Consider the following 12,500-nt stretch of genomic DNA (forward strand, 5'->3'; position numbering starts at 1 on the left):
TATATGTATGTATATATGTATTTATATATGTATTTATATATGTATGTATATATGTATTTATATATGTATTTATATATGTATATATATATGTATTTATATGTATTTATATATATATGTATTTATATATATATACATGTATGTGTGTATATACAGTGGGTACGGAAAGTATTCATATCCCTTCACATTTTTCACTGTTTCATTGCAGCCATTTGCTAAAATCAAACAAGTTTATTTCTCATAAATGTTCACTCAGCACCCCATCTTAACAAAAAAAATGTTAAACATTGTTTGCAAATGTATTAAAAATAAAAATAAAATGACATGTACATATCTATTGAGACCCTTTGCTCAATACTTTGTTGATGCACCTTTGGCAGCAATTACAGCCTTGTGAATACTTAGGTAAATGTCATTTCTTACTTTTTATTTTTTATTAAATTTGCAAAAACAAAACAAAAATTGCAAATTTGGAATTGAAAATTCAAATTTGTATATATTTATACATTTTCCAACATTTCCAAAACAACTTTTTCACATTGTCATTATGGGGTATTGTGTAGAATTTCAAGGACAAAAATGAATGTATTCCATTTTGGAATAAGGCTGTAACAAAGTGTGGAAACAGTCAAGTGCTGTGAATACTTTTCGGATGTACTGTAAATAGGTATAAGAGGTATGTCCCAATACAACTTCTTCACTTCTGATACAATGTTGGAGTCTTGAATTATCAATTACCATTATCAATTTAATACGATATCAGCAGAACTGATACATGTATTATTTAGTAGCGAATGTTAAAAAAGGTTTGATCAAGTGAAATGAGTCAAACAGAGAATGATGCCGTCTGGAATAGACTTATGCTGTCTTTAAATTGAAGTGGGGTGGTATTTTTTAAAATGTTATTTTTTTGTGACACCTAGTTGTCAAAATAGTTATAGTTATGCTCATGACACAGTAAGTTGAATGATGCGGACACATTTGTTACTGGATGCTTTCTAATACTGCCTTGGAGACTTTGTATGTGTAAGGAATATGAAACTATAATTATTTGATGTATGTTTATATTGACAAATGTCCCCTTTTATTGTTTTTTTTTTACCTATGTCGTGTGTGCTTAGCTGTCGTGTAGCTGCTCGCTCAGGACTTACTGGGAAGGCTCCTGTTTGAACGCTGAGAGGCTTTAAGCGCCTCCACACTCATGCTGGGTATCGGCGTCCTCGCAGGGCCCGGACGTCTCCCAGCATTCCACTGACTTAACCTCAGCAACTTCTCCGCCGTCTCCATGGTAACCGGCACACTCGGACTGGGAGACGCCCAGCGTGTCTGAGGAGGACGGTCTTGTTCGCAGTTTGAAGTGAGGAGCATCTAAAGAGAAGGTAATATCTCATATACGAGAAACATTCCTATGGAAATAATATCAAAAGTCTACATATTAATTTGATACTCAACTGCAGAGGGAAGTTTGTCAAACACATCGACATACAGTAGTAGCTTGTGAACATACAGTTTACACGTAAACATACAGTAACATGTAAAAGTAACAAGTGAACATACTGTAACGTGTTAACATACAGTAACAAGCGCCTTTCTGGGCACTAAGGACACCGTACAAAATCAAAACAATAAAATCAAATTGGATAAAAACAACAAAGACACAAACCCCGTTTCCATATGAGCTGGGAAATTGTGTTAGATGTAAATATAAACGCAATACAATGATTTGCAAATCCTTTTCAACCCATATTCAATTGAATGCACTACAAAGACAAGATATCTGATGTTCAAACACATAAACTTTTTTTTTTTTTTTTTTCAAATAATTAACTTAGAATTTCATGGCTGCAACACGTGCCAAAGTAGTTGGGAAAGGGCATGTTCACCACTGTGTTACATGGCCTTTCCTTTTAACAACACTGAAAACATTTGGGAACTGAGGAGACACATTTTTGAAGCTTCTCAGGTGGAATTCTTTCCCATTCTTGCTTGATGTACAGCTTAAGTTGTTCAACAGTTTGGGGGTCTCTGTTGTGGTATTTTAGGCTTCATAATGCGCCACACATTTTCAATGGGAGACAGGTCTGGACTACAGGCAGGCCAGTCTAGTACCTGCACTCTTTTATGGTAACGTTGCTTGGATGGCAACATATGTTGCTCCAAAACCTGTATGTACCTTTCAGCATTAATGGCGCCTTCACAGATGTGTAAGTTACCCATGTCTTGGGCACTAATACACCCCCATACCATCACAGATGCTGGCTTTTCAACTTTGCGCCTATAACAATCCGGATGGTTCTTTTCCTCTTTGGTCCGGAGGACACGACGTCCACAGTTTCCAAAAACAATTTGAAATGTGGACTCGTCAGACCACAGAACACTTTTCCACTTTGTATCAGTCCATCTTAGATAAGCTCAGGCCCAGCGAAGCCGACGGCGTTTCTGGGTGTTGTTGATAAACGGTTTTCGCCTTGCATAGGAGAGTTTTAACTTGCACTTACTGTATGTAGCGAAGAACTGTAGTTACTGACAGTGGGTTTCTGAAGTGTTCCTGAGCCCATGTGGTGATATCCTTTACTCACTGATGTCGCTTGTTGATGCAGTACAGCCTGAGGGATCGAAGGTCACGGGCTTAGCTGCTTACGTGCAGTGATTTCTCCAGATTCTCTGAACCCTTTGATGATATTACGGAGCGTAGATGGTGAAATCCCTAAATTCCTTGCAATAGCTGGTTGAGAAAGGTTTTTCTTAAACTGTTCAACAATTTGCTCACGCATTTGTTGACAAAGTGGTGACCCTCGCCCCATCCTTGTTTGTGAATGACAGAGCATTTCATGGAATCTACTTTTATACCCAATCATGGCACCCACCTGTTCCCAATTTGCCTGTTCACCTGTGGGATGTTCCAAATAAGTGTTTGATGAGCATTCCTCAACTTTATCAGTATTTATTGCCACCTTTCCCAACTTCTTTGTCACGTGTTGCTGGCATCAAATTCTAAAGTTAATGATTATTTGCAACAAAAAAAATAAGTTTATCAGTTTGAACATCAAATATGTTGTCTTTGTAGCATATTCAACTGAATATGGGTTGAAAATTATTTGCAAATCATTGTATTCCGTTTATATTTACATCTAACACAATTTCCCAACTCATATGGAAATGGGGTTTGTACATTAACAGGTAGAAATACAGTTAGGCGTAGACATACAGTAGTAACATGTAAACATACAGTAACATGTAAACATAAAGTTGTAACCCATAAACATACAGTAACACAGACATACGTTAACAGAGACTTACCGTAACATGTAAACAAAGTAACGTGTAAAACAGTAACACGTGAACATACAGCAGCACATAAACATACAGTAACATGTAGACATACAGTAACACGTAAGCATACAGTAGAAACACGTAAACATACAGTAACACGTAAGCATGCAGTAGAAACACGTAAGCATGCAGTAGAAACACGTAAACATACAGGAACACGGAGACATACTGTACATTAATAGGTAGAAGTACAATAACACGTAAACACAGTAACATGTAAACAAAGTAACATGTAAACATGCAGTAACACGGAGACATACATTAACAGGTAGACATACAATAACACGTACACACAGTAAAATGTAAACAAAGTAACATGTAAACATACAGTAACATGTAAACGTACAGTAATATGTCAACAAAGTAGCACTTAAACATACAGCAACATGTAGACATACAATAACACGTAAATATACAGTAACATGTAAACATACAGTAACACGCAGACATACAGTAACATGTAGACATACAGAAATACATAAACATACAGTAAAATGTAAACAAAGCAACATGTAAACATACAGTAATGTGTAACATGTAAACGTACAGTAACACAGACATACAGTAACATGTAGACATACAGTAACATGTAGACATACAGTAAAACAGACAAAGTAACATGTGAGCATACAGTAACACTTGAACATACAGTATCACCTGACATAAAGCCTGATTTTTAGGGGAACATCGCCAATTTGCTGTCATATGAACATACACGAACCCAAGTATACATGTGTATATTGGTATAGTATGACATTATATATTCATACACTGTATATGTGTGTATATGTATTTATATATGTGTATAATCATGTATATATGTATTTATATAAGTGTATAATCATGTATATATGTATGTATATATGTGTATAGTCATGTATTTATATGTGTATACTCGTGTATATGTATGTGTTTGTGTATGGATATACAGTATATACAGTAGATAGTAGTATTAATGTTGTAACTATAGACTAGTAGTTTTAATGTCAAAGTGGTTTACCAGAGATTTAACTTTGCGTAGTTTGTAGTTTGTGTCAGACAACATCTTCCTTGTCATGTCGTCTGATTGCTGAGTTTTTGTCTGGAAAATGTTTGCTCCGCTCTTCGTTGGCCTGCAGAAACACATCCAATCCAAACAATGTCAGGTTTTATCACATCCAATCATCCAAACAATGTCAGGTTTTATCACATCCAATCATCCAAACAATGTCAGGTTTTATCACATCCAATCATCCAAACAATGTCAGGTTTTATTACATCCAATCATTTAAACAATGTCAGTTGTTATCACATCCAATCATTTAAACAATGTCAGGTTTTATCACATCCAATCATTTAAACAATATCAGTTGTTATCACATCCAATCATTTAAACAATGTCAGGTTTTATCACATCCAATCATCCAAACAATGTCAGGTTTTATCACATCCAACCATCCAAACAATGTCAGGTTTTATTACATCCAATCATTTAAACAATCAGTTGTTATCACATCCAATCATTTAAACAATGTCAGGTTTTATCACATCCAATCATTTAAACAATGTCAGTTTTTATCACATCCAATCATCCAAACAATGTCAGGTTTTATCACTTCCAACCATCCAAACAATGTCAGGTTTTATTGCATCCAATCATTTAAACAATGTCAGTTATCACATCCAATCATCCAAACAATGTCAGTTGTTATCACATCCAATCATTTAAACTATTTCAGGTTTTATCACATCCAATCATCCAAACAATGTCAGGTTTTATCACATCCAATCATCCAAACAATGTCAGGTTTTATCACATCCAATCATCCAAACAATGTCAGTTTTTATCACATCCAATCATTTAAACTATTTCAGGTTTTATCACATCCAATCATCCAAACAATGTCAGGTTTTATCACATCCAATCATTTAAACTATTTCAGGTTGTATCACATCCAATCATCCAAACAATGTCAGGTTTTATCACATCCAATCATCCAAACAATGTCAGGTTTTATCACATCCAATCATCCAAACAATGTCAGGGTTTATCACATCCAAACAATGTCAGGTTTTATCACATCCAATCATCCAAACAATGTCAGGTTTTATCACATCCAATCATCCAAAAAATGTCAGGGTTTATCACATCTAATCATCCAAACAATGTCAGGTTTTATCACATCCAATCATCCAAACAATGTCAGGTTTTATCACATCCAATCATCCAAAAAATGTTAGTTTTAATCACATCCTATCATCCAAACAATGTCAGGTTTTATCACATCCAATCATCCAAACAATGTCAGGTTTTATCACATCCAACCATCCAAACAATGTCAGGTTGTATCACATCCAATCATCCAAACAATGTCAGTTTTATCACATCCAATCATTTAAACAATGTCAGGTTTTATCACATCCAATCATCCAAACAATGTCAGGTTGTATCACATCCAATCATTTAAACAATGTCAGTTGTTATCACATCCAATCATCCAAACAATGTCAGGTTGTATCACATCCAATCATTTAAACAATGTCAGTTGTTATCACATCCAATCATCCAAACAATGTCAGGTTTTATCACATCCAATCATCCAAACAATGTCAGGTTGTATCACATCCAACCATCCAAACAATGTCAGGTTTTATCACATCCAATCATCCAAACAATGTCAGGTTGTATCACATCCAATCATTTAAACAATGTCAGTTATCACATCCAACCATCCAAACAATGTCAGGTTTTATCACATCCAATCATCCAAACAATGTCTGGTTGTATCACATCCAATCATCCAAACAATGTCAGTTGTTATCACATCCAATCATCCAAACAATGTCAGTTTTATCACATCCAATCATTTAAACAATGTCAGGTTTTATCACATCCAATCATCCAAACAATGTCAGGTTTTATCACATCCAATCATCCAAACAATGTCAGGTTGTATCGCATCCAATCATTTAAACAATGTCAGTTGTTATCACATCCAATCATCCAAACAATGTCAGGTTTTATCACATCCAATCATCCAAACAATGTCAGGTTTTATCACATCCAATCATCCAAACAATGTCAGGTTTTATCACATCCAATCATCCAAACAATGTCAGTTATCACAGCCAATCATTTAAACAATGTCAGTTTTTATCACATCCAATCATTTAAACTATTTCAGGTTTTATCACATCCAATCATCCAAACAATGTCAGGTTTTATCACAACCAATCATCCAAACAATGTGAGGTTTTATCACATCCAATCATCCAAACAATGTCAGGTTTTATCACATCCAATCATCCAAACAATTTCAGGTTTTATCACATCCAATCATCCAAACAATGTCAGGTTTTATCGCATCCAATCATCCAAAAAAATGTTAGTTTTAATCACATCCAATCATCCAAACTGTCAGGTTTTATCACATCCAATCATCCAAACAATGTCAGTTTTTATCACATCCAATCATCCAAACAATGTCAGTTTTTATCACATCCAATCATCCAAACAATGTCAGGTTTTATCACATCCAATCATCCAAACAATGTCAGGTTTTATCACATCCAATCATCCAAACAATGTCAGGTTTTATCACATCCAATCATCCAAACAATGTCAGTTTTTATCACATCCAATCATTTAAAGTATTTCAGGTTTTATTACATCCAATCATCCAAACAATGTCAGGTTTTATCACATCCAATCATCCAAACAATGTCAGGTTTTATCACATCCAATCATCCAAACAATGTCAGGTTTTATCACATCCAACCATCCAAACAATGTCAGGTTTTATCACATCCAATCATCCAAACAATGTCAGGTTGTATCACATCCAATCATCCAAACAATGTCAGGTTGTATCACATCCAATCATTTAAACAATGTCAGTTGTTATCACATCCAATCATCCAAACAATGTCAGGTTTTATCACATCCAATCATCCAAACAATGTCAGGTTGTATCACATCCAACCATCCAAACAATGTCAGGTTTTATCACATCCAATCATCCAAACAATGTCAGGTTGTATCACATCCAATCATTTAAACAATGTCAGTTATCACATCCAACCATCCAAACAATGTCAGGTTTTATCACATCCAATCATCCAAACAATGTCAGGTTGTATCACATCCAATCATCCAAACAATGTCAGTTGTTATCACATCCAATCATCCAAACAATGTCAGTTTTATCACATCCAATCATTTAAACAATGTCAGGTTTTATCACATCCAATCATCCAAACAATGTCAGGTTTTATCACATCCAATCATCCAAACAATGTCAGGTTGTATCGCATCCAATCATTTAAACAATGTCAGTTGTTATCACATCCAATCATCCAAACAATGTCAGGTTTTATCACATCCAATCATCCAAACAATGTCAGGTTTTATCACATCCAATCATCCAAACAATGTCAGGTTTTATCACATCCAATCATCCAAACAATGTCAGTTATCACAGCCAATCATTTAAACAATGTCAGTTTTTATCACATCCAATCATTTAAACTATTTCAGGTTTTATCACATCCAATCATCCAAACAATGTCAGGTTTTATCACATCCAATCATCCAAACAATGTCAGGTTTTATCACATCCAATCATCCAAACAATGTCAGGTTTTATCACATCCAATCATCCAAACAATTTCAGGTTTTATCACATCCAATCATCCAAACAATGTCAGGTTTTAATCACATCCAATCATCCAAACTGTCAGGTTTTATCACATCCAATCATCCAAACTGTCAGGTTTTATCACATCCAATCATCCAAACAATGTCAGTTTTTATCACATCCAATCATCCAAACAATGTCAGTTTTTATCACATCCAATCATCCAAACAATGTCAGGTTTTATCACATCCAATCATCCAAACAATGTCAGGTTTTATCACATCCAATCATCCAAACAATGTCAGGTTTTATCACATCCAATCATCCAAACAATGTCAGTTTTTATCACATCCAATCATTTAAAGTATTTCAGGTTTTATTACATCCAATCATCCAAACAATGTCAGGTTTTATCACATCCAATCATCCAAACAATGTCAGGTTTTATCACATCCAACCATCCAAACAATGTCAGGTTTTATCACATCCAATCATCCAAACAATGTCAGGTTGTATCACATCCAATCATCCAAACAATGTCAGGTTGTATCACATCCAATCATTTAAACAATGTCAGTTGTTATCACATCCAATCATCCAAACAATGTCAGGTTTTATCACATCCACTCATCCAAACAATGTCAGTTGTTATCACATCCAATCATCCAAACAATGTCAGGTTGTATCACATCCAATCATTTAAACAATGTCAGTTGTTATCACATCCAATCATCCAAACAATGTCAGGTTTTATCACATCCAATCATTTAAACAATATCAGTTGTTATCACATCCAATCATCCAAACAATGTCAGTTGTTATCACATCCAATCATCCAAACAATGTCAGTTTTATCACATCCAATCATTTAAACAATGTCAGGTTTTATCACATCCAATCATGCAAACAATGTCAGGTTGTATCACATCCAATCATCCAAACAATGTCAGGTTGTATCACATCCAATCATTTAAACAATGTCAGTTGTTATCACATCCAATCATCCAAACAATGTCAGGTTTTATCACATCCAATCATTTAAACAATGTCAGTTGTTATCACATCCAATCATCCAAACAATGTCAGGTTTTATCACATCCAATCATCCAAACAATGTCAGGTTTTATCACATCCAATCATCCAAACAATGTCAGGTTTTATCACATCCAAACAATTTCAGGTTTTATCACATCCAATCATCCAAACAATGTCAGGTTTTATCGCATCCAATCATCCAAAAAATGTTAGTTTTAATCACATCCAATCATCCAAACTGTCAGGTTTTATCACATCCAATCATCCAAACAATGTCAGTTTTTATCACATCCAATCATCCAAACAATGTCAGTTTTTATCACATCCAATCATCCAAACAATGTCAGGTTTTATCACATCCAATCATCCAAACAATGTCAGGTTTTATCACATCCAATCATCCAAACAATGTCAGGTTTTAATCACATCCAATCATCCAAACAATGTCAGGTTTTATCACATCCAATCATCCAAACAATGTCAGGTTTTATCACATCCAATCATCCAAACAATGTCAGGTTTTATCACATCCAATCATCCAAACAATGTCAGGTTTTATCACATCCAACCATCCAAACAATGTCAGGTTTTATCACATCCAATCATCCAAACAATGTCAGGTTTTATCACATCCAACCATCCAAACAATGTCAGGTTTTATCACATCCAACCATCCAAACAATGTCAGGTTTTATTACATCCAATCATCCAAACAATGTCAGGTTGTATCACATCCAATCATCCAAACAATGTCAGTTGTTATCACATCCAATCATCCAAACAATGTCCGTTTTATCACATCCAATCATTTAAACAATGTCAGGTTTTATCACATCCAATCATCCAAACAATGTCAGGTTGTATCGCATCCAATCATTTAAACAATGTCAGTTGTTATCACATCCAATCATCCAAACAATGTCAGGTTTTATCACATCCAATCATCCAAACAATGTCAGGTTTTATCACATCCAATCATCCAAACAATGTCAGGTTTTATCACATCCAATCATCCAAACAATGTCAGTTTTTATCACATCCAATCATCCAAACAATGTCAGTTTTTATCACATCCAATCATCCAAACAATGTCAGGTTTTATCACATCCAATCATCCAAACAATGTCAGGTTTTATCACATCCAATCATCCAAACAATGTCAGGTTTTAATCACATCCAATCATCCAAACAATGTCAGGTTTTATCACATCCAATCATCCAAACAATGTCAGGTTTTATCACATCCAATCATCCAAACAATGTCAGGTTTTATCACATCCAATCATCCAAACAATGTCAGGTTTTATCACATCCAACCATCCAAACAATGTCAGGTTTTATCACATCCAATCATCCAAACAATGTCAGGTTTTATCACATCCAACCATCCAAACAATGTCAGGTTTTATCACATCCAACCATCCAAACAATGTCAGGTTTTATTACATCCAATCATCCAAACAATGTCAGGTTGTATCACATCCAATCATCCAAACAATGTCAGTTGTTATCACATCCAATCATCCAAACAATGTCCGTTTTATCACATCCAATCATTTAAACAATGTCAGGTTTTATCACATCCAATCATCCAAACAATGTCAGGTTGTATCGCATCCAATCATTTAAACAATGTCAGTTGTTATCACATCCAATCATCCAAACAATGTCAGGTTTTATCACATCCAATCATCCAAACAATGTCAGGTTTTATCACATCCAATCATCCAAACAATGTCAGGTTTTATCACATCCAATCATCCAAACAATGTCAGTTGTTATCACAGCCAATCATTTAAACAATGTCAGTTTTTATCACATCCAATCATTTAAACTATTTCAGGTTTTATCACATCCAATCATCCAAACAATGTCAGGTTTTATCACATCCAATCATCCAAACAATGTCAGGTTTTATCACATCCAATCATCCAAACAATTTCAGGTTTTATCACATCCAATCATCCAAACAATGTCAGGTTTTATCGCATCCAATCATCCAAAAAATGTTAGTTTTAATCACATCCAATCATCCAAACTGTCAGGTTTTATCACATCCAATCATCCAAACAATGTCAGTTTTTATCACATCCAATCATCCAAACAATGTCAGTTTTTATCACATCCAATCATCCAAACAATGTCAGGTTTTATCACATCCAATCATCCAAACAATGTCAGGTTTTATCACATCCAATCATCCAAACAATGTCAGGTTTTATCACATCCAATCATCCAAACAATGTCAGGTTTTATCACATCCAATCATCCAAACAATGTCAGTTTTTATCACATCCAATCATCCAAACAATGTCAGTTTTTATCACATCCAATCATCCAAACAATGTCAGGTTTTATCACATCCAATCATCCAAACAATGTCAGGTTTTATCACATCCAATCATCCAAACAATGTCAGGTTTTATCACATCCAATCATCCAAACAATGTCAGGTTTTATCACATCCAATCATCCAAACAATGTCAGGTTTTATCACATCCAATCATCCAAACAATGTCAGGTTTTATCACATCCAATCATCCAAACAATGTCAGGTTTTATCACATCCAATCATCCAAACAATGTCAGGTTTTATCACATCCAATCATTCAAACAATGTCAGGTTTTATCACATCCAATCATCAAATTTCGCGGAATTACCAGGAATTTCCCCCCCATTGACAATGAATGGGAAATATACATTTGACTGCATATCCCACATTTCTCATCCGATTCGAAGCGTTCCAACATCCACACACTCCACTCACCCTGGACACCCAAGCATTTCAGTTCCACTCACGCGTATCGGCGGTTCGGCCATTCCTACTGTGATTACAAATTCTAGTTTTGAATAGGTTTGCAAACATTTCTAAACCCCCAAAAAAACCTTTTCACGTTGTCATGACAGGGTATTGTGTGTCAAATTTTGAGGACGAATAAGAATGTATTCCATTATAAGAGAAGCTTACGCTGCTGTGATCGGTCCATTTGCTGGGCCAATGGTGTCCAAGTTGTCCAGGTAGTTGAAGCGTCTGGTGTCTTTGGGACATCTGTCAGCGTCTCTCCAAGGTGGAACTTTCTCCTTCTTCAATCTGCTGCCAAACCTTCTTCTGGCGTCCTGCTCGTCACTTCGCTGAGGAACACCTGACACTTCCTGCTTGCTTGGCTGAGGAACATCTGACACTTCCTGCTTGCTTGGCTGAGGAACATCTGACACTTCCTGCTTGCTTGGCTGAGGAACATCTGACACTTCCCGCCTGCTGCTCGCTGCAACCTCGGCGTGCTGCAAGTCCAAGTCACATTTGAGCTTGCATCTTCTCACGAGGGACGTGTTGGTTTCCCACCTGGTTGGTTGGAGCCGGCAGCATGTCCTTCACCTTCTGGACGTACTTTCTCTTCCACGCGCCTCCTTCAAACTGCGAGGGCCAGAAGGTGAGGAACCAGCCCAGTCTCACGCACTTGGGCATCCACACCTGGTCCATTTCTGCCAGGCTTCTCCAGCGCCAGCTCACCTGTGTC

At 35.8% G+C, this 12,500-nt stretch overlaps 1 protein-coding gene across 1 annotated transcript in view; it reads right to left on the reverse strand.

The window, feature by feature from the left end:
- LOC133640844 (F-box only protein 16-like) overlaps positions 1 to 12,500 on the reverse strand; it is a 21,642-nt gene that overhangs the window by 3,024 nt on the left and 6,118 nt on the right. Inside the window, exons 5-8 of the mRNA XM_062034525.1 lie at positions 12,326 to 12,493; positions 11,951 to 12,264; positions 4,331 to 4,442; positions 1,149 to 1,365 (exon numbers count right to left, since the gene is read on the reverse strand). Of these exons, the coding sequence (XP_061890509.1) occupies positions 1,149 to 1,365; positions 4,331 to 4,442; positions 11,951 to 12,264; positions 12,326 to 12,493 (811 nt within the window). The remainder of the gene's footprint in view (positions 1 to 1,148; positions 1,366 to 4,330; positions 4,443 to 11,950; positions 12,265 to 12,325; positions 12,494 to 12,500) is intronic.

This window comes from Entelurus aequoreus, linkage group LG23 (assembly GCF_033978785.1).
Source record: "Entelurus aequoreus isolate RoL-2023_Sb linkage group LG23, RoL_Eaeq_v1.1, whole genome shotgun sequence".
Classification (NCBI taxonomy): Eukaryota; Metazoa; Chordata; class Actinopteri; order Syngnathiformes; family Syngnathidae; genus Entelurus; species Entelurus aequoreus.